The 25,291-nt window shown below is 32.7% G+C and overlaps 1 protein-coding gene across 3 annotated transcripts in view; it reads right to left on the reverse strand.

Moving 5' to 3' along the window:
- The window catches only part of ps (RNA-binding protein Nova-1-like protein passilla), a 99,847-nt gene extending 77,253 nt beyond the window's left edge, over positions 1 to 22,594 (reverse strand). For 2 of the 3 annotated variants that reach the window (XM_068763188.1, XM_068763187.1), the window contains exons 1-2: positions 22,240 to 22,594; positions 21,743 to 21,805 (exon numbers count right to left, since the gene is read on the reverse strand). In XM_068763188.1, the coding sequence (XP_068619289.1) occupies positions 21,743 to 21,805; positions 22,240 to 22,357 (181 nt within the window). In that variant the 5' untranslated portion in view covers positions 22,358 to 22,594. The remainder of the gene's footprint in view (positions 1 to 21,742; positions 21,806 to 22,239) is intronic. The other variant, XM_068763189.1, reaches the window with a different exon arrangement.
- Positions 22,595 to 25,291: the final 2,697 nt, after the last annotated feature.

Raw genomic sequence — 25,291 nt, forward strand, 5'->3', positions numbered from 1 at the left:
ATTGCTATTTGGATTTTGGTCGTCGTATAAAACAAAAGCCGTGGTGTCTTTTAGACCTCGTAACGTAATGTACGTGTTTATATTATATACACAGGTCGATTGATTATAGATATAAAAGTTTTAAACAGATGAATGTATATATTAGCACATTTATTCGTAAATGTATACAACTTAAAGAGATCACTATGAAATTGGTTGCCTTAGTTTTTTATTTATTAGAATGCGATAAGACAATAACTTCCGACAGTAGAGTTTGCATGTACAGATAGTAAATAAATAACTTTAATTTGTAGTGATTCTTATTTTGGAAACACTTTTTCTTACTATGATAATATTTATCATTTCTGATAAAAAAAAATTTTGTACGTCAATTTTGCTGAGCAGAAACTCCTGAATGGGTAGCCATTTTGAACACATTTCACAGTATATTATGATTCATATATATCAATGTAGATTGAAAGCAATCGAAGATATATGTAATAAATAGAAATAAATTGTCAAAGAGCTCCAAGAATAAAAATATAACTCGAACCCGGCTAAGTATATACTTATCCAATTACCGTACCCGTGTCTTCCCAAGTAGAATCACTAAGTTGGAACTAGAATTGCTAAACAAACTAAACTTATACGGGTTCTGTTGGCCCCGACCCTCGTAACGAGGGTGTGGCTTTCGTCTCTAATAAAATTTGCATATTACAAAATTTATATGTTATCATATAACAATAAACCAGTTAGTGTTTCAGGCCCTTATTCACCAGAAGCCTGTGTAATGTGAAAATCATTACGCGGATATATATCATATAAAGGAACATGTAACAGAAATTTCCTCAACATTATATGATCATTATGTAGATATATAACACTGAACGGAAAGTAAAGTGAATTTGTATATATGCAAATTATAAATTTATTCTTGCAAATCAATTTCATCACCTTTAAAGTAATCCCTATCCGATAAAACGCACTTTAGAAAACGCTTTTTTTCATTCCTCCAAACAAGTCAAGTCTTTTTCCGGTATAGCTTTCAAGACCTTCGGTTTAATTTTTATGTCTTCAACCGTGTCAAAACTTTTTGAGTTTGCTGAATAGCTAGAAGTAGCACGGAGCCAAATCAACTAATACGGTGGTTGCGGAAAGATATCTGTAGAGATTTTAATCTTATTTTTCCAAAATAATTATCTATTTTGGCACCAATCGAATCTTGACGCGTTTTAAAATGCAAAAACATCCTCCAACTTTTACAAACAGACGTTTGGCAAATGCAAATGTTATAGACAGTTTTACCAGCCTTGTTAAAAGCAATTACCTGCCCTCCTAATTTCAAGTTAGTTTTTGACCGCGGTAGTACACATCCTCTGGTAGGACAGGTAGTATTAAATTATATACAATAAATAACTTTCGTATTAAACATGCGGATTTTACTCGGTACTATTGGAAGTTTCTAGAGAAAGACTATGCCCAGCAGTGAACGTCTTATGAATAATAACCATCGTAACTTCATTCGTAAGCCGTCGAATATTCTCGAACACTGTCGAATATTACTTAAAGAGAAATAATAAATCCTTCCGCGAAAAACTCATCTACGTCGAACCTTATGTCTCTTTACAAATAGTTAAAGACGAGGCTATAAAATATACAAACTGACTTGTTATATGGATGAAAGCTTAAAACTCTGCACATATATCATTTGTCAGCCAAATGCTATAAAGCTATCGTTCTGAAATATTGAACATCAGTCCATCTTGTAGTGTATCTATATGAACGCAGCATAGATGAATAGGAGGAATAGAATTGGATGCTCGATGTCAAGGCGGCGCTCGCCAATGTGGCGACTTGGCGAAGTAGAGACAATTATAAAACTTATAATTAATAACCTAATAAAAGTTGTGTTCCTCCAAGAAATGTTTAATTAATTTTAGACATCTTATCTATTTAATCTGCAGATACAGATAGTAAACAATAAGCAATTTTAATATGTAGTAATCCACTTTATAAACGCTTTTACTGAATTATCATTATATTATTATTTCTAAAAGTTGATCTAAAACATAAACTGTACCATACTATAACCACTTCAAAGCTTTATACACCTATAACGAAACCACCTTGTATATAATAGACAAATATATACATAATTAAAAAAAAAAACAAATATAGAAAATATTTGTCTTAAAGACAAGGTTTAGAAAAACCTTAACAATTGGTATGGATGATTATTGACGTGACCTTTGTAAAACAACTCTTAATTATTAAATCATAGAATATATTTTCAAATGAAGCTCAAAATACGAAAACTGTTCACCCTGAAATAAACGCCGAGGGTATTATTCAGCTGCAAATCATGATCAGGAATCCATTAAGCGCTCACGTATCTAACGTGGTTACTTAAAATCAGGCGTGATATATGGAAAACACCCATTACATCTTACACGTTTGACGGATTACCTTCACGGCGAGACGCGAAAGAAGGTTGGGCAGTATACAGAATGATTGTTTATAGGTGTAAAAGCTTTAAAGAAGTAAACAAATAACTTATTTGACAACAAAAATCTTAAAATATACACACACACACATATATATATATATATATATATATATATATATATATATATAAGTACGTTTGTATATATGTATGTGTGTATAGTAATGATTTGTATGTATGTACACCCTAAACTGCCCTCTATCTTCATGTCTCATCTCCATTCAAAGGTTGTTTAGTAGAGATCGCTTCGAGCGACAACACCGCCTCTTGTACTTCTGTATGAATTGTTATTTTTTTTCTTTTATTTTAGTTATTGTCTGTGGTGTACAAAAAAGTCTAAATAAATAAAAGTGATCACTCTGAAATATGTTGAATTATTTTTTCTATTTGAATACGACAGGCCAATAACAGTTTAATATGCAGTAATTAAAATTTTGACAGCGCATTCTCTTACTATATTATTTCTAAAAACTTTGATATTTGGTTAGGTTGTACCACACATCGATTGTCAGAAAATGGGCAGTACATTCACCCCTATAGCTTTTGCACTTATAACATCAACCTATATGTACAAGTTATATAAATCCGTACATCAAGAGTGTCAAACTAGCGACCCGAAATATATACGACGCTATCTAAAAATAAAATATAAATGAGAATTACAAGCGTAAATCTAATATATAAAATTCTCGTGTCACGGTGTTCGAACTTGAACTCTGAAACGGCTTGACTGATTTTTACCAAATTTAATATGCGTATTCAGTAGGTCTGAGAATCGGCTACTATCTATTTTCTATACCCTTAAGTGATAAAGGTTGTTCACACTTAAAAATTTTTTTATTTTTTAACGATTTTTTTTGTTTTTATTTTTTTATGATACAGCATACAAGAATACATACAACCATAAATTTTCACCCCTCTACGATCAACCCTTATTTTTTATTCGTAAATTAAAATATCAATTTTTTTTTGCAAAACAACGTTTGCGGTATCAGCTAGTAGCATATAAAATAAATTTCTCCGCCAATAAAATTTCTCCCAAAATAATATAGGATAAGAAACGTAAAAATAAAAATATGTTTGTATGACTGTATTTTTAGCGACTCACCTAGAATCATTGTTCATGCGACCCTAATCAGCTATTGAGTTTGACAGCCCTGTCGTACATCACTCGGTATTAAATTCGCAGTGCAGCAAAGTTGCCGCAGTAGACGCGGGGCCGCGCGCCACGAAAAGCAAATCTAGTACGCTACCAATTTAACCCGCGCCAACTTGTTTTGGCTTCAAGGTGCTTTTAGTTTCGCTTTGGCAATTGAGTAGATTCGATGGCGCCGTATTTATTCACACAATTAATAACATGAATGTTTTTGGTCACATTTTTATATTATACAGGGATGATTGGTTATAGAAATATAAGTTTTAATGATTTTAACTAGGTCAGCAGTCGGCTTTACGTCTGTGGAATCCACTCCAGAACCACCCTTATAAGCATACCTTTAATTGTTTTTGACTACTGAAGGCTGTGTTCGTCTAGATATACCAAAACTGATACGCATATTGTCAACAATTGTCTATATTTTTCGATTTTTATTAACATTTCCTTGACCGGAAAGCTGAAAAATTGGCACCCGTCAGTGTCGGGTAATGTTTTTTTTTTTTTAAATAATGGATGAAATTTTAGTGTATGATCCTACAGTCTGTAGTTCACCCAGAGCAAGCGATTTTAAACTGTATTTTTAAGGCAATTCGATATAATGTAGCCTACTTCGTTTTGGGGTTATCTCACCCGTAGTTATCCGGACGTTGCGGACATAAATGTCCAAAAGCAATTGACGGGGTTAAAATGTATTTAAAACCAAAATATTTTTTATGCATATATATATATATATTTATATTTATATAATTGTAAATGTATTATGTAGTAGCCGTTGACATATTTTTATGTGATTCCCTTCTTTCTCAATTTGATTTTACGTTTTTATTCTACTTCTAGTATTTTATGATATTACTAGTTTCACCTACTTTATCAGTTTATCTCTGCTCCGCCTATATGGTTAACTGCGAGAGAATACCTTCGGCATCATTTTCGCCGCTTTACGAAAATGTATAAAAAGTTTTTTAAATAAAATATTTCAGACTAGATGTTTACAATTAGTGATAGTGATAATATACATTTTAAAATTAAAATCCCAGATAGCTGACTTAGAGATGCTTATAAGACTGTAACGCATTCATTCATGTCAGCTGATAGGCGGTAGACCCTCAATAAGGACCCTCCAAAGATCGTTACAAAGACCTGTCTTATGTTGCCAGCATTCAGCGACATGACGTAAAAAAGTGAGTGAAGTAATCTAAGAAAAACTAATATATAATACAAAAAATATCTCTAATTTAAAGAAGTGGTAACAGATTTATATGGTTGATTATAATACGTATCCAAATTGCATTGTTAAATAATTTAAGCATCACGGTAGAACAAAAAATAATTCTAATGAGGTTAATTTTAAATTAGTTACAGAAATAGCATTGTCATGCTATGATATTAACACGTTTTGCCTTTGGTACGCTCGGTTCCTATTACATCGCTTACGCAAGATGCCCGCAAAGCCGAGGTAATAAAAAAACGAAAGTATGGTTGCCGATGCCCCGCGCAGGCACGCCGCGAGCATTCAAATTAACCATTGAAGTGTTTCGGTGCGGAATGTCTAATATAAAGATACTAGCTGATCCCGCAAACGTTGTTTTGCAAAAAAAAATTGATATTTTAATTTACAAATAAAAAATAAAGGTTGATCGTAGAAGGGTGAAAATTTATGGTTGTATGTATTCTTGTATGCTGTATCATAAAAAAATAAAAACAAAAAATTTCGTAAAAAAAAATTTTAAGTGTGAACAACCCTTATCACTTAGGGGTATGGAAAATAGATAGTAGCCGATTCTCAGACCTACTGAATACGCATATAAAATTTGGTAAAAATCGGTCGAGCCGTTTCAGAGGGGTTCAAGTTCGAACACCGTGACACGAGAATTTTATATATTAGATATTAACGTATAGACTAGATAAATATCTAACTAAATACATATGTAAATAACTTTTACTAGTACAATGTTGAAATACACGTAATGATAGTGTAGTTAATTGTGTCTTTGTCTTACGTCAGATCTGTTATGTATTAAGAATATATTAGAATCAATTGTATTGTATTATTTGATGCTGTCAGCACGGAGGCTTTTGCAGCTTCATTAGAACTAAGTTAGAGAACTTAACAAAATAAATCTAACCCGATTTCATAAGTAAAAGTAAGACTTTCGAAGAGTGTAAGTTTACGATGTGAGATGAAAGAGAAGATTCTGCATAGCAGAAGTAGATATATATATATATATATATATATATATATATATATATATATAAATAAATATATATATACATACAGAGCTTGGTTAAGATGAAAGAGTTTTTCTCAGCGATTGAAGGTTGGACACGGGTCCTGCTTCGAATCGCCCTCGCCGTGCGCGAAGGAAGAGGCGGGATCGACTTTGATGATGTGATGAACAGTTCTATTGCCATCTATACACAGGTTGTATGGTTATAAATGAAAGGTTTATAGGGGTGAATGTAAAGCCTATTTGTTAACTAAAAGCTTTTACACCGATTTCCATCACAAAGTTACTGTAGCAAACGTTAAATTTTTTTTTCTCTTTGGTGACTTTTTTTAAACAAACGCGACATGATTTTTAAATTAAACGCGACACGTCAAAAACATATAGCAGTGCAATGTCTGCTGTGACAGGTAGTAAACAATAAATAAATTATATTTAGTAATACGAATTTTGTGAAGGCTTTTTGTCATGTTCGTTGACGTGCTACGCTACCAACTAAAATATTGAAGGAAAGGCATTACACAAATTTTACAATTATTTTGAATCATTTTTTGATTGAAATCAAAAGCAACCTACTTGAAAACCTTCTTGGGCTAATGCACAACAACTTTGATAGAGATCTTCACATGATCATGCGCATAGTTTTAGATTCTATAATGGACATACAGACAAACATTTATATTTTTTATATATCGATTTCTGAAACAATTCATTTTTAGATAGAGCATGCCATGCATTAATGCACAAGCTACATGTTCATCCCTTTAAATCATTAATACTTTAACTAATCCATATAAAGTGAATTGTTTAAATACAGAAGACCTAACAAAACAACCGAGCCAGGAAACAAAATTTTCCCAATTAAATTAAACTTATTCATTAAGAACGTTGGATCTAACAGGCCGTGTACAACATTTGTACAAAAGATTTATTCAAATTTATTATTTTTTTTAAAAGAAAAGACGTACTGAATAAAAAATTATATTTCATGAATGCTCGAAACGGAAAGACCGGATGCTGAATTTCACAGAGAAAATTCTCTCAAAGTCACAAAGGAACCTTTGTATTCGAATTTACAAAGAAATATAAAGTTAACAAAATTTAAATGAAGTAAAAAGGTTTAGTCAGTAGGCAGATGACATCGTGGTCACACTACAAACCAGTAGACTCGGCACAGGTAAATCCCCCTTAGCTGAACCGAGGAGATAGTCATGTTTACGGAAAATCACTGGACACCTATCCCTTGCAGTGGGCATTTGCTGACGTAATTATGTTCTAAAATTAAATTGTCAATTTGACAGTTGAAAAAAAAACCTTTTTCGTATTATGTTACCAGTGTTAGCTTATCACATTCCATGCCATGAGGGGCGTTTCCGTTCAGGCTATTTGCAGTTCTCATTGAAAAACAAAGGATTTGTAGAGTCAAATATAGATAACTTCACATCATATATGCATATGTAATGCATATTTAAATTTATATCTTTTTCGCGCTAATTATAGCTTTGCAGTATTGAAAAAGTGTAAAGCACACGTCTTAAAGGACTTTTTTTTAATTTTTAAAGTGAGAGTCGTATACGCCCCACGCAGCCTAAATAAAAATTTTTCGAAAATTGCCGTGGCACGGAACGTATCAACTTACTGATATATTAATAATGTAGTAATATAATACATATTAAAATTTATCTTTTTCGCGCTAAATAACTTTGCAGTATTGAAAAAATGTAAAGTATATATGTTAAACGACTTAAAATTTAAATTGGGTCGTATACGCCCCACGCGCCCTAAATGGAAGATCTTCAAAAATTGCCGCGGCACAGAACGTGTTATACAAACATTGTGGTCCGAGTGCCGGCTCATTCGATAACCCGTAGCACGATAACGTAATAAAAGACTTTTTTAACATAATTCGGTGTCAAGCGGTCAACGGGTCGAAAACAAGCAAGTAACAAGACGCATTGAACAATAGAAAACGTTACGCTAAAAGCTAATCGTTATTCAACAAACATATCTATTGCGCTCGTGCAATCTGTCGTGACTATTCCTTTGCTAATATATATTACTTAAGTCGTATACCACATGCAAGTTAAAACAGTCCTTAAAAACGACCACGTTTAGTCCAAAATACCATCACATTTTTGATTAGATAAGCCATTTAAAACTAATACAAGAATAAATGGTTTTATCAAATTTCAAATGTAACTACAATGCGCACACATACATCATTTTCCATTAGTACATTTAATTTTATTTATTAATTACAATCATTAATGTTATTTTTCTCCGTGACGCCGTATCCGGTGAGATATTAATAAAAAAAATATACACAAATTTAATTTCAGAAATGGATTGCGACGTAAAACGGGGTGATTGAAAATAGTTGTGAAAGGTACATTGCATATTAATCTACAAAAAAAGCTTAAAACTTTTAAATCTCTTATCAATCACCGTGTATAAAGTGATCACGCTAAATATATTATATTTATTTATTTTTGTATTGGAATGCTACAGACCAATAATTTTTATAAGTCTGGAGATACAGATAATAAACAATAATTAATTATAATATGTAGTAATTAAAAATTTTAACGCTTTTACTATTTATTTCAAATCACCTGTATAATATTTTTTTTCCTCCGTTATTGGGAGCCTCCCGTACCCCCTTTCTAGTTTGGGACAGGGACTTTATTTACACATAATTTTTTCAGAGTTTTATCTTTATTCGACACTCACTTTCATACTTCTCAATTTCTTTTATTCTTTCCTTTTATCCTTCACAATATCTTGCAATATCTGTATAATATTAATATATTATATCTCGTTCGTCTTATTTATATTGACACCAAGGGTGACAGTACCAGGATCAATAAATGAAAGATTAAGAGGTTCACCAAAGGAAAAATGTATTGATGAAATAAAAAGAAAAGCTGGTGAAAACTAAATCACCAAAGCAAAAGATAGATGTGGAGCAAAATGGATCAGGCCTCCCGCAGAAGAGTCCATAATGATTTATAAAAATTAATTTGGATTGTGAATCTTTTTAAATTAGGTAATATTTAAAATTGATATACATTTAAATCATTTATTATGATTGCAATTTAAATTTAATGATTATTAATAATAATATTTTTAATGCATGCAATAATTAATCAGATGTTATACTTGTTTAATATATTATTTATTATGGATATATATAGTCTATAAAAATAGTATATTAAATATTACAGGAGTTCAATTTGAAATTTAAACTTAACTCTTTTAACACGCATGTATGAATTATTATAAATAATGTTAACCTGTATAAAGTATCATAAAGTTCAAAATAATATAAATTACAAATTTCCTTTAGCTATAAAGACTAAAATATTAAAGTTAAGTGCCAAAAAACTTGCAATTACATTACAAGTTACAACACGAAATTACTTTAAAGGTAATTTGTATACAGAAATATGCCACGATATAACACATTCCTTATCGATAGGCACCAGGTGAGACATTGTACAAAACAATACATTATAGCCGCGCAGGTATTTTTTCGAGCGAGTTTCATAACGATTCGAGTTGAACGAGCGTTGATGACGAGGTGGCGTGGGCCGCGAAACCAAGGACGTCGCTTTTAATGGTTTACATTACGAATATGAGGATGTCTACCGGCCCACTTGTAATATAACACGACGGATTAGGTAAACGCGTACAGGCGCGTGACCTTTTCATTTTAGTGCCATTATCAATAACAGCGTGTTGTATATAAAATAAAATTACATATACATTTTATTATTTATTTTATAATTAATTGTACTCAATGCTAGATCAAAGAAAAAAAAAACAAATTGAGCTCTGTAACAACGACATCCTTCAAAATAATGTTACTAGGAATCCAAACGCGTGGTGATCTAAGTGCTCACTCGTTCAGTTTTTTGTTATCACCTTTTATATATATATTTAATCTACTGTATTACGGATATTTATATAAACTTTAACAAGTCAATGCCAAACAATATTATCTTTTGACAATACTCTAGACTGTGTTCGAAAAATAAGCCAAATTCGTTAATAAAATGTAAGCTCATTATTTATTCTTCCAAATCAATTTCATGCAATCGAAGTAATCCTCGTCCCATAAAATGCACTTCAAGATCTTCGATTCGATTATCTCCTCCTTGTGGGTTTGTTGAAGAGTCAGACCACAGAGACAAATCAGGGGAGTACGGTGGTTGCGGATTCTATGCAGTATGACATCGACTAATCAATTTCGTGAAGAGCGCAATCTGCGCTGAACACAACCGCATTTGAGAGCTCGGCTCAGGGTCGACACACCATAGGACACCTTTCGAAACTCACCGACATAAACAAACTGCGAAAAATCATCAAGACATCTTTCCATCTCACACAACTACTAAGCGGGCACGGGTACTGCAAGCGGTACCTGCACCGTTTTAAAATAATCGATAATGAGACTTGCCCATGTGACGACTCCACAGTACAGATTTTTCACCACTTACTCAGACACTGCTCCCGATTCGAATCCAAAAGACGTAACTACGTGACCTTATGTGAAAACCTTAATATACCTTCTTTCAACTTACCGGACCTTCTCAAGAAAAAATCTACAGCAGAATCTTTTGATGAATTGGCCCGGCATTATTCTAAACCTCAAGGCATTTAACAGTCAAAAGCGCTTGCGCACTTGCGACTTGAAATAAAATAATGTACCAACTAAAACTTCCAAATTGTATTGTTGATATGTATAAATTTTAGCTGTACTTACCCATAAGAGAAAATTGTGCAAGAAAAATTGTAAAACTTATAAAACGCTGTCGTGCCTCGCAGCTGGGAGAAGAAAGATCCGTATCAAATAGCGGCAACCTTCTCCCAAATGTCTGCGCTTAGTAAAAGCGAACAAAAAAATATTGCAAAAAAAACACTAGCGTTACAAATTAGAATTAATAAAAATAGACATCGACTAATCGAGACTTGACGTGTTTGATTAAAAAAACATACTTCAAAATGGTTTCGCGAAATGATGTTTTAACTTTTACAAATATACGCTTGGCAAAGTTGTAGACAGTCTTACCAACCTAGGAAAAAATTTACCTGCCTTCCTAATAGTTTTAAATGTTATTTTCACCTTACTTTCACATCACAGAAGTATATACAAGTATAAAAAACAGTAATGTTAGATATGATGAATTGCATGATTTCGTATCATTAATATATTCGGTTAAAGGTTGTATTGATTTTCTCACACCACGATTTCACCTTGGGATATTACGTTTTATGAAACCGATAGTTTCCCTAGCGACTACCAAAACTGGAACACGGTTTTTCTTCATTATCGTATATATATCTGCTTATTGCAGTAATTTCATATGGATTTCTACATGTGTGGACGGCAATGGGTGGACCTACATAAAACGCACAAAAGGGCAGGCATGGTCAGAGCAACACGTCCACAGACAAGATCGACAGACAAACTTGTTAAAATCATCGGAAAATGTTTGAATGCTTTTAACCGATCTTATCGGTAATATACGATCTTCAGAACCTTTTACGGCTAAAATAATGATGATAGTCGTATTAACCCTTGTACATTCCGCCGAAGTGACGCTACTGAACCGGGCATGTGCCGCGAAATGTTTGCTGTATGTTACATATTTAAAGATTTTACTGGTATATTAATTAAAAATAGAAATTAGGATAATTCTTAGTAATTTATTTGGATGTAATAAATCTTAAAACATGGATCTACACATAAGCCCACATTACAATTTTTACGTTCATATTTACATTCCCGTTTTTTGCCTTTTACACTGCAAACAATGCACCTTTTACTTTGATTTATTCCTACTGACTTATAAATTGAAAGTAAAACGTTTTTCCCTGAACCTTAGTAGATTATCATTGCGGTAAAACTTTTTTTTATTTTAAATTTTAGTTCCCAAATACTTGCTATACTTTGGAAGAATTGTTTTTGAGTAAAGGCGCATTCAAAAACATGATTGTGCCCTTAGAGGTATCAATTCAATAACAAGGCAATATAAGGAACGACCTAAATACGGCGCTGGTACACACGGGGCGTCCAGTGGAAGCCAGCTAACACCAGCGCTGGTAACGAAAGGGTTAAAGGTATTTGTGAAATAAGTATGCAGTATAGGTAAGTTCTATTTGAAGCCAATCTATATCATATATCACTGAAACGATCCAATGTTGATAATAATATAACTTAAAATATATACCTATAGGCAACATTGTTAATAACACCATTAATTATAGTGCTTTTGGACGGAATAATAAAAAATCAAACTGAAATAATAACGAATAGAAGAGTGAACAAAGAAATACTCGTGTATTTAAGTAAATACAAGGTAAAAGCTTACATAGGAATATACATTTACAGTTTAATGCTGATTATATAAAATCCAATTTTCATAAAGAGCAAAGAGGATCAAGTACTGAAGGTCCCGTTTCATTGCCGTCTTATTGTCGCCGGGCAATAATCGTTCCAGCCTAAACAATAAACTTGTGACCTCTTTAAGCCCCACCCTAAATACAAAAATATACCATTTCATTATTTAAAAATGGAATACATTAAAGTTAACATAAACTTGAAGTTTTTTAAATAACATCAAAGGAATTTGAAAATTTAGGTGAACGTGTATCGATATGTCGAGAATCGAAGTAACAGAGCACCGGGCGATTTATTTTATCGGAATATAAATCAGAGGCGGTAAGGCTATTTTGAAGATTGAAGTCTTGCTTCCACAGTAATTATTAAAAGGTTTAACGTTGAACATTTATATATGTCGACAAGAATAAAACCTCGAACTAAAAATATTATCTGCTCAAAAGATAATAGATTTTGATTTCACATATTTGAATAAGCTGATACATTTATACAATACTGTGATCAAGATGTAATGTAAATTCTTCAAAATCAATTGCGACCCCTTTTACTACTACTCCGTTGTATAAAACGCCCTTTTACCAACGCTTTTCCAGTTGTAGAAGCATTCGGAATAGTATTTTTGCGGTACAGCCTCCAAAACCTTTTCTGAATCGATTTTTATCTCCTCGATTATGTCAAAACGATGTACCGCATTGGCTTTTTGATTTTGCTATAAATCTAGAAGTCGAATCAAGCCAAATCGGGCAAACACGGTGGTTGTGAACAATATGAATCAAAGTTTTTGAAAAAAAAAGAAAAGTTGCGAAGAGCCATTGCAGTATGACATGATGCGGTAATTGAGACACAAGACATTCTTTAAAATTATTTGGGCTGAGCCAAATGATAGTCCAACATTATCAGGAAGGTATAATTATCAATTGACGATTTTCAAGTTCCAAATCTTTGATTTTTTGGAAATTGAGCCTCGTCGGTAAACGTTGGTGGTGATCGTATACAGCGCGGTTGCCAGTCCGTTTTGAACTCTTACTACTTGTAAATGTTTTTTCACGCCATAGTTTGAACACCAAAAGCTTTCCGCAACATATTCAAAAGTTTCCGCAAGCACGAATATTCGTTCGACAAACAAAATTTTATGCAAATTTTTCGCTACACAAAATCACCCATTGTAAAAATCGAAAAATTCAGTTTTGGTTGTTTGCAAAAACGCCCGTAACTCTGAGATAGTTAAACCTTTTGACAAACAGATGTTTAGCAAATGTTATAAACAGTCCTGCTAACTTAGTAAAAAAAAATACCTGCTTTCCAAATGCCCGGGAGTTTACCTTACTTTTTGATCACAGTAGAAACAACTTCGGAATCCCGCAGGATTTAGAGCCCAGGGTGCGGACGCGTTTAGTCTAAACTACCTTTTTAGTCATTAAACTTGAGCTTTTACACAGTATTACTAGAGAACTCTTAAAAAAGAATTTCTTTACCTCACAATAATTAATTACATAACAATTAGGGAATTTTAAAAGATATATATATAAATATTACTATATATGAAATATAGTATAGTATAAAAAATTGGTCTTATAAATTAGTCAAGGTTGCCATATCAGATATCCAATCAGGCTCGACAACCATATTCCAGCTATTAACACTCCGATACTAAATAAGGCTGCATTTTAAAAAGGTTATTATTTAAATTGCAAGTCACCGTTTGATTTGAACTATATTTTTTACACATATCATTAAGTATTGTAATCTTTTCTTGTTATGACTTTTATAAATACGGAAGCTGTACGGTAATTATATGAGTAACAGAACAAAAAATCGATTATTGCAAGATTGAAGATAATCGATATTATTATGACGTAATAATTGTCCGATTGAACCGATCCACCAACTAAGACTACTTTAGCTATTCCTTTACAACACTTATAAAGAAAATATTCATTATTTCTTTTAGTAATTTTCAAATAGCAAACTTTGTAAACAGCGCAAACTTACACGTAGTTTAATATGATTAAAAACTAATTTACATTTTATTAATTTATTTAAAACAAGTAAGAAAAGGACCAATATTTAGCCACTTCCACACATGCAGTGGTAATCGTGCAATATAGTGCACCGCCCGCCAGCCCGCTGATAAATGCGTATGCGGCAATCTGCATGTGCGGAAGTGGCTAAATATTGGTCCTTTTCTTACTTAGGATGGACTTCCGCGAGGTTACGCCTGATTCCATTAAATAATTATTTAAAACACTTTTTATACATTTTAAGTGTAACTGCCAACTTAATGCCTAAGACATTCTCTACCACTTAACCTATAGGTGGTGCAGAGAAAAATAAAGGTAGGTAAAATAGATTAATATCAAAGACTATAAATATAAATATAATAATAAAATAAAAAAGTTAAATCAAATTGAGATGGAAAATTATCACATTAAAACGCCTAATATATATATATATACATATATATGTATACATATTGAAATATCTTCTTCATATACTATTCCGTGATGATTCCTTCAGCTTGTCAAGCATCAGGAATTTAAGTATGTATCTTTAAATGTCACATATATTTTCCGAGCAACGTTTTTGTTCAATTCCTTCAGAAATTGTCTTATACATATACAACGAAGCTATAGACAACATATCTTGACACGTTTGACGTTATATTCCGGTTCAGCCGATGTTATTTACCAGTCGTTCATGTGAAACCCAGCGACAAGTATCAATTAACAATTGTCATAATAATAATTAAAGGGGAAGCGTTATCTGAGCTATCGTCGTTCGTGGCTTCAGTTACAGGTTTTATGCATTGATAAGGCCTTATCAGACGACGGTGAGTTGCCTTATCAGGAAATTATAAAACTATTTACGATTATCAACACCTTATTCGCGTTATCGCGGTGAAGCAACTGCCGCTATCGTTCCTTGTTTTATTTGTACGGCTATATTTGTATTACATATAATAATTAAAACTCTTGCTCGAGTATTTTACACTTTTGAATCACGAAACAATCTTTTCCATTGATTGTAAGATATATCATTACACAACTTCTATTAACACGTTCTGAGCCACGGCAATTTTTGAAAATTTTTCTTGCAGGCCTCGGTGCGGCGTATACGACTCGGACTTTAAAAATTAAATAAAGTCGTTAAAGACATGTGCTTTACACTTTCAATACTGCAAAGCTATAATCAGCGCGAAAAAGATGAATAATAAATTTCTTAAAATATGATTAAGTTATCTATTTTCGACCGTACAATTTATTTTTAAAAATCCTTTGTTTTTCAATGAGAACTGCAAATGGCCTGAACGGAAAGTGCAGCAGGGGTCGTATACGTCCCACATGACATGGAATGTATGTTAATAAGAAAATTTTCCTATATAAAAACGTAAGTTTTAGACTGGTCACTGCGACTCTACTTTCTAAGTAGGAACGATTTGATTGGTCAAGAGGCGTGGCTTTACCGGATGCGCTCTGCGCGAACGCATTATATTCCAATGGAAATAGGTTCAAGGACTTAGAAATATCCTCAGAAGTAAGGGAAAACAACCACAGAAAATATACTGTTTATGGTAGTTTTTTTTTCTTAAAAGACAAGCCTACAACACTTACATATTACGCTATAACTTAAGTAGACGATATATATATATATATATATATATATATATATATATATATAAGCGCAACAATCACTAACAGGCTAGTTTCACATTCACAGAACGTATACGGTCTTTAGATATTTCCCCAAAGTGAACGCGTTAAATAAGTAAACATGTAAAAATTTTTATTTGAAAAAAAAAAAGATGCCGTGCCGAAAAAACACGTCGACCTAGTTTTAGTCGTATTTCATCAGTAAATCAAAGAGCTTTGAAACAAAGAACTCAAAGCAGAGTCGGAGAGAAACATTGCAGAAAGACAAACACGTCGTTAGCCAGCCTCCCGTAGGTTTTTTGCGGAATTAAAAAATATACGCCGACAACGTGTCACGTCACGTAGTGTACGTGGTGGTAGTTCCTTTTATGCACTCTATACTCTACGGTACCTTGCTATAGAGTCACGGATACGTAACTGCCGTAATATTCTATTTCAGAAACAACAATTAAACAAAGATAGATACACTCCTATGTAAATTGTTGATTAATTCAATAAGGCACACTGAACTTTTAGCTTTAATCGATATAAATAAAAATCTTCAAATATCTTGCTAACATAAAAAAATTCTTGATCAATTTGATAATTTAAAAAAAGCGCTAAAGTAATGCAAATTTCAATTACTTTCTTTCGTCTACGAATATGCTTATTACTTATTCATCACTTAGGGAAATTATGAACATAGCCCTCTATTCACATGTATACTATTTTTAAACTTTTTATTTTTCCAACAAGTCGAATAGCTTGAGTTAAAACTTACCAATGTGGATAAGGACGAGCTTCTATCAAATCCTAGGAATCTTCGATTCAAATTGTTTACATTCTCTATCTACGTTACCAAGTTAATTGGGGTAGCGATTAGAACGAATTTCGTTCTAATTTATTATCGCACATAAATCACACAAAGACGGGGTATCGGACGCTATCTGCGGGCTTAATCGCACCCGAAGCTTGGTATTAAGGAAACGCATTCATCGTAATTAAAGATAGATCACTATCCCCCGGGTGTTTTTAGGTTAGAATTTGATTGCGTAAATGCTTTATCTATGACCAAACAACTTGACGATAGCGCTAATAGAACAAGTTATTTGACCTTTTTCACCTAAAAAAACACGACGTTTGTAAATAGGTAGAAAAATCAAAGGGTATAAAGTGATTACAATAAAATAGATTTCATCAGTATATTTAATATTTTTTGATCAATCACTTTTTTTTTGCAGATAATTGTAAAATTGCTTCAAGATTTTATTATAGAAGCGTAAATGTTGTAACAAAGAGGATTAATCGATTTTATGCAGCGAAATAATATATCTAATAATTTTTTTATTTGTATTTAAAGTACATTATGGATGTTTTTACTTAAAAACAACCGTAATTCATGTAAGGTTCAGATATTAGATAACAATTGCAATTAAAACTCCGATCGGTGTCGTAACTCGCGCTGGCAACGCGTGAAATGGACGAACGATTCATGAATTTCAACACAAAGTGAGATTGTTCATTTTCCTCCGGGCGGAGGGCGGAGGGCGGCGAGGAGGGTTGCGGCACAAAGGCGCCCCAGGGCTTTGATCGCGCTGCTATCCGCACATAATTTTTTATTCTTTTATAATTGGAAAACAGTTTGAAGAAGGCCACAAAGCCGTTGTGAATGTAAATTGTTTGGATGATATATTTAATATGGTTTATAACTCAGTGGCTATGTTCAATAAGGTATAATATGAACAGGAGCGACGAACTAGACCTCATAGTAGGATACCTTTCTCAGTCATTGTGGTTAGAATAAAGTATTCGTATTTAGTGCAGGATATCATCAAAAGGGAAAGTCGCGAGAAGCGCGTAGCGAAAAACTAGTCAAGTTGGCATTCTTTGGCAAAAACACTAATAAGAGATATTTTTCAGAAATATATATGTATATACGAGGGTGAATCAAAAAGTTCTTAGAAGTGCATATATATGAAACCTTTTTGAATCAAGTTCGATATTCAAAGTAAAGAGTGTCTATCACACTATATTTATGCAGACTGTCACTTGTTTTTGTCAGTTCGTTCGCATGTAATAATTTTTTTGTGCAACGAGTTGCTAAAAAGTCAAAATTATGGATAAAAGTGAGTTACGTGCGGTGATAAAATATCTCAGTTTGAAAAAAATGTCTACGAAGGAAATTTTTTTGGACACTCAGCAGACATTAGGGGGTGATGCTGTACCCTATTCTACGGTTGCGTACTGGGTGGCTGAATTTAAAAGAGGTAGATCAAGCTGTAAAGATGACCCGCGTTCTGAGCGGCCTTCAACCTCCGTTACAGAAGAAAATGTCAAAAAGGTTGAGAATCTGGTTTTGGAAGACAGAAGAATGACTATAAAACATATAGCTGAGATCCTAAAGATATCTTTTGGTAGCGTTCAATCCATTTTAATTGATTCACTGGGGTTCAAAAAAGTGTCTGCAAGATGGGTGCCACGAATGTTAACCGACGAAAACAAAAAGCGACGTTTGGAAATTTCCAAGCGTAATCTCGAAATGTTCCAGCGTGATTCGGATAATTTTTGCCGTCGTCTTGTCACCATAGATGATACGTGGGTCCACCATTTTGATCCTGAAACTAAAAGACAAAGCATGTCTTGGAAACGACCATCCTCTCCATCCATTAAGAAATTCCGAGTTGCTCCTACCGCTGGCAAAGTTATGGCCTCTGTGTTCTGGGATAGTGAAGGAATCCTTTTTATTGATTACATGCCAAAAGGCCAGACGATTACTGGACCCTATTATGCAAATTTAATCCCGAAAGTGCGTGAAGCGATTAAAGAAAAACGTCGTGGAAAACTGTCGTTGGGCGTGTTGTTCCTTCAAGATAACGCTCCTGCTCATCGATCGGAAGTTGCGCTCAACGCAATCCGCTGTGCTGGCTTCAATCTCCTTGACCACCCACCATATTCTCCGGACTTAGCCCCAAGTGATTTTCACTTATTTCCAAAATTAAAAGAGGAAATTCGTGGAACAAAATTTCACGATAATGACGCAGTTATAGCTGCCGTAGAGGACTTTTTCGAGAGTCAAGAAAATAATTTTTTTTCACAAGGAATAAGGAAGTTAGAAACGCGTTATTCTAAATGCATTGCATTGGAGGAAGATTATGTAGAAAAATAAAATATTATTATTTAAATCTTTGCATTTTTTAATATTGATTCCAAGAATTTTTTGATTCACCCTCGTATATATATATATATATATATATATATATATATGTGTACTTTTCAAGTAGTATATATAAATATGGTCAAATTATAAGGTAGACGCGACGTGCGTACGTTTTCCTCACTAGGTGGATCCACATAGTTGTGGTTTTGGGAAGTCTAGATTCGTCTGGCGTAATACCAATCTCCATGTCTATCTTTTAGGGGGTTGACCTATTCCTATATCACCGTCCTCACGGAATAAAATGACAATCACCATTATGATTTTTATCTACGAGTTCCAATACACCTTTATCAATTTTTTACATAATTTTCTGAATAAAAATGACGGAGATACGCAAAGTTACCTTTTTTTTTGTCTGAATAAATAAGGTAAAGTACAAACAAGAATAAAAAGATTATACACAAATTGTTCTTTTGAATATAAATATTCAAACGTTGTACAGTATCAAATTAAATTGTAAAAATATACAAAAATTATAATTTTATGTATATTTAGCTTTTCGTCTCTTATAAAAACTTGCATTTTCGGACTAATCATTCTGTGAGGACGGAGATAATTATATTATGAAATTGTGAAATAAAATCCAGTGATAAATATTGTACATGGGCTTTTGGAAAGAGACAATCGGATAATTTCGGAGAGCACTATCTCTGTCCCACACTACCTATGTGTCGTTTTGTTAGTCGTATTTCGTGCAACTGAGATAACGCTCTACCAAGCCGAAATTAGCCGATTGTCTCTTCCCAAAAGTCGATGTGCAATATTTACCGCCGGGTACTGTATACATGTTTATATTGATTGCACCTATTATATACCAAATATAAGATTGCGCTAGATCATTTAAGCAAAAACCGCGCTAACGTCACGTCTCTTGCTTTTAAACAGGATGCGACCAAAATTTTTCCAGCACTTACGTAATTTTGAGTATACGAAAATTCAGCGCTTAAAGCGCCACATAAACATGCTATCCAATTGAGGCTAATAACACATTCCACGCTATGTGGGGCGTATACTACCCCCGTTGCACTTTCCGTTCAGGCCATTTGCAGTTCTCATTGAAAAACAAAGGATTCTCAAACAAATGAATTGTAGAGTCGAATATAGATAACTTCACATCACGTATGCGATGTATATTTCAATTTATAACTTTTTCCCGCTAATTATAGCTTTGCAGTATAGAAAAAGTGTAAAGCATACGTATTAAACGACTTTTTTAATGTTAAAATGGGTCTTATACGACCCACGCGGCCTGAATGGAATATATTCAAAAATTACATTAATTTTGTTCTTACTTTTACTTTTTATAATAAAGGGTTTGAAACACAAAGGACATATTTTTATACACGATAATATTTTAATCCTATACCCATAACATAAATAAAGTCATGTAATATCACACCAGCACTAAATCTGGAAAATTATAAAAAAAAGTACAACAGTATAAAATACCATAGGAGTAATATATCAAAATTTATTCAACATGTTATACTAGATTTTTTTTGTAATTTAAACACTTCCCTTTCTAAATTTTATATGCAATTACAGATAAATAATTATGATGTTGAGCTTGATTCATTATTAATTATTTATAAAAAAGTGAATTTTAATTTAAAAAATACACAAATTTCAATGTATAATTAAATTGATTAAAGAAAAATAATTCTAACATCTAAAATATGTAGATGTGTGTCAGGACCTTGACCAACTTTACACAAAAGTTGATAAGCAACTTGAATAATATAAACCCCAAGCAATAGTTTCTATCTTTATTCTCAAATGTAAATGTAACACTTTACAATAAATCTTTTGAATAAATTTATCCAGAGCGCTTAACCTCATTAACAAAAACTCAGTAAATCTTGAATCAAGACTATGGACATGCTATATTTCAATAAACATCCATCCAATGTAATAAAAACTTGTATACAATAAAAATCAATTACTTGCAATAAACACCAAGCCAGTCCTCGCAATTCAACTAGCTCTGGCAACCTTGGAATTAATCACGAACTAAACAATCCACTACCTACTTTATACCTTGCACTATAAAGTTTCAAATTGAATAAATCACCTACACGTAGACTCAACAATGACCTTGCACGTCATCACCCATCGCACATTGTACAACAAGCTATGTTACAACAAACTATATCTTCCTATTATGATGAATGAAATGGTGCCAGTCTATATACCTAATTACTGTGTACATTAATAAAAAATCATATAGTAGATTGCAAATAATGTTAATCATTTGATTGGTTAGTTTTGATGACGTTCAAATAAATAAAGCAAATAAAAGCGATCAGATGTGAAATAAAAAATTTCGAGAAGAGTAGAGTTGCCAGTAAACCAAATGATGAACGAGATCTGTACATTAAAGTGATGGTCACACCAACGATGCAACGACTAAGCCATGAGTGGGTCGCTGTGAGGCTGACTACCGAGGCTCACGACATCCGAGGCGATGTTTACGGGAGTCGGCGAGGGCCGAGTTACGGGGGCTTTACATCAGCAGCCTCAGCGTCGTGAACATCAGCGGAGGTGGAACTGGACGCTGCGCGCGAGGCATGCGCGCCCCCAGTGACCACAAAGCCGATGAGAGCGAAACGAATTTACAGCTGACGACTCACCGAAATGAGACGTAATATTGCCATGGCCGTTGGCCAGTGGCAAGGCCGTCACCAAGTCTTGAACTAAAAAACAACGTCCACCTTTAAACATTGCATACAATAAAACACAAATATTACTTAATTTAAAAAATCCTTATAATACACGCCGCCACTTAAAACGGTAATAAATAATTTTATCGAAGTGTACCTATCGCTGCCTTTAAGTTACAAACTCGTAGCAATTCGAGTTATTATCTGAATAAAACACATTTGAAGTAAATTCGCAACATTTTATCATTCGATTTCACTTTTAATAAGAATTTAACAACTTATTTCACAAGTAATGGCTTTATTATCACATAAATAGGTCAACGTGATAACAGCGCTACGCTCCGATAAGAATCTTGTTGGAACTTGGCTAGTACCAGGGTCGGCTACACTATGTCAATGTTAATTCTGCTTGCCAAATACGCAATGAAGTAAAATAAATTAATCTATATGAATCATAAACAACTTACCTGAGCTAAAATGTGATCTTTTGATGTCTCCATTCTCAGAATCTCCGTCTAGAGGTCGTTTTCTGGAGTCCGTGATTTCCGGACTGGGGCAAGTATCCATTCCCGTGTCAGCGGCCATGTTGAATTTCAGGGCAAAACTCTAAACTTCTTTAGCATAATTCCCATTACGTAATTGCTTCAGAATGCGTATCCGGATGCGGCACTATGCATTACTCAAACATTATAGGATACACTTAACACTTAAACAACTAAAACGTAGAGGTCTGAAGTTTGAATAATCTAATACTAAAATATAAGAGGAGGAGCGACACTATGTTTGTTACGTCTAAATGTTATGTGAACGTTTGTCGATACCGCTCTGCGGTTGTAGTGTGCGGCGCATGGCCGACCTGAACTTATTCGCAGATGCCCGCTCGCCAGGTTGGCAGCGCTGTGCTTTGACAACTACCAGCTGATTACGCTAGTGATGTTCCCAGATACTCTTTTCAGTTTTACTTTCATTTTCATACTTCTTTGTTAAAAATAAAAGCTATCTGACTTTATTGAAACTATACTCGTTTTTCTTAAACACTACACCGTATGTAAAAGCTCGACCAATATTTTTATAAAACATTATAGTTAGCTTAACCTTTTCGTCCAAGTGTTAAAATGACTTCGGAAACCTTTCATATAATGAAATTTCAAGGATTTCTTTATAAAAAATGAAATAAATCTCTCCCTTCACTCAGAGCTCTTATCGATCTAGTATATTACAAATATTAGTTGACCTCTATATCATTTTGTAAACTCTGCACAAAATTGAATAATATTTACTATTTTTAATATAAATATTACATGTGCATTGCAATAAATAATATATGCAACAAAGTTTGAAATGCTGTGTGCATCCCTATTCATAAAAAATACTGCAAGGTCGTTTGGTCGAGAACCAATGAAGTATTGCAGCTAACTTCTGTTTCATTTTTACGTATTAAAATCACAAAACGACCAAATCAACTTTGAAAATGATATTTACTATAAGTTTGACTTTTTAAAACAAGATTTATCTAAAACATTAAACCCGTAACCATTTTTTTTGTTTTATTGGCGCGTAGGGAATACTTATTCTATTTATTTATGTTCAGAATGCATATAATTCGACTTGTAATTTAAATCTAGGTCAATGAGCAAAATATACCATTTTTCAGACAATATTTCGTAATAACAAGAATTTTTACAACCATAAAAAATACTTTAGGGCAGGATTTTAAAGGAAACAATACTGGTATATAGAAGTATATTTAATATCGCAATGAATTTGTATAAACATTATTAACTATAAAAGATTTGTTAGTACATCTCAGTTGACATGATAGTTGATACGAGCATTTATTTTTATTACAAAGAGAAATAAACGAGAATAGTAAATTCAATTAATATAATAATTTGTTGAATAAAAAAAAATATTTACAATTACAAATGGATTTTTAAAACAGTATTTTTAAATGACCATAAATATTTCGTAATAACTTTAAATTACTATTCAATTTAATTTGGCAAGTCCACTGTATGATAATTACTCACATATAAGTTATAAATATACTGAATGGGTTATTTGAATCCTTTCAAATTCAAAATATCTAAATCCTTACATATAGAAATATGGTAGAATACCAAAAAAGGTGCAAGAAATCTTATTCTATTGTAAACAAAAGCAACTATTTTAAAATCTAACCTATACACTCAAAACAATTAATGTAATTACCAAATGAATTAAAAAGTAATAAGTGGTCGTAAATGCGTTTATTGTAATGAAGGTAATTATTATATTGGTTAAGTATTTAAGACAAATGGAAACTAGAAATCAAGCCCATTTTAAAATTAATTCATATATCATTGTTAAGCTAGTTTATATATACAGTCTATTTTATATTATTATCAAAATAAGGTCTGATATTCCAAAACATTTTTTTTTATTTACTGGACGCAAATATTTGTCACAATTAACTAAACCATCAAACTTTGTTTATTTAATGTTATCTAATTTAGTTCAAAACAATAAAAAAAAAAACATTTAACGTACTCTTTATTAAAATAAATGCAAGCTATTGATTTTAGTAAAATATTAATGATAAAAATATTATGATTTTTAATAACTGTTGAAGAAAGCCAACTTGATGGAACAATTTCATTTAATGTAAGGTTAATTTGCACGTTTAGCTAATAAATTATGGAGATGGCTTCAATGTTTTTCTGTTCAGCAGACACACATCCACTGCAAGGCTTAGATCTCCACCAATGACCGCCATGATGATGGGCCTTATGTTGCCGCATCCAAAGACTTCCCGTGACCATAAGGATATTGTATCTTCACATAGTCTCACATAGTTCACTTTATGAGTTACTGACAATTTTCGTGATGTGTCGTCATACCATTGAAAATCACGAGAAATTCAAGTTTTTCACCTAATAGTAAGTATAAATCATTCAAAAAAGTTATTATCACATGGTATTTTTTTTTCTAGTTGACCCAGTAATGATTTAATAATGAACAACGATAATGATATTTTAATTATCTTGTTATATTACTAATAAAAACAATTAACAAATTTAATGTGACGTGTTTCGTATAAATCTAAAATATTTAAGTCGTTTGTTGAAGGCTTCTATGTGTAAGAGGCTATAAATTCACCATGTCTAGTTTTTTTCATGTAAATGGTTTAATAATCAACCAGATATATTAAATATTAACTGTACTATTTTGAATTGGTATTTTAGGTTGTCTGTTTTACAGGGAGTAGATATTTCGACATCTAAACAAGTGTTGGCTTGTTATAGAAAGCACTTTTGTATCGTAAATTCGAAATCACACATTCGAGGATAAACATACCTACTTGTACTGTAGCAGAACGACATAGTTCCGGTTAATTTCTTTATTACGTACTTTATGGAAGTAGCCTCCATACTTTTTTAACAAGTTTTAAATGTGAATATAATTCGCATACACCTCTGCTTGTTAAAACAATTTAATGTTAATATTTACAACAGTAGGTGATTTAATTCAGATTTAGAT

This window comes from Battus philenor, unplaced genomic scaffold (assembly GCF_028537555.1).
Source record: "Battus philenor isolate CCGP_79_NKW_IND1 unplaced genomic scaffold, ilBatPhil1.0.hap1 SCAF_17, whole genome shotgun sequence".
In the NCBI taxonomy this organism is placed as follows: Eukaryota; Metazoa; Arthropoda; class Insecta; order Lepidoptera; family Papilionidae; genus Battus; species Battus philenor.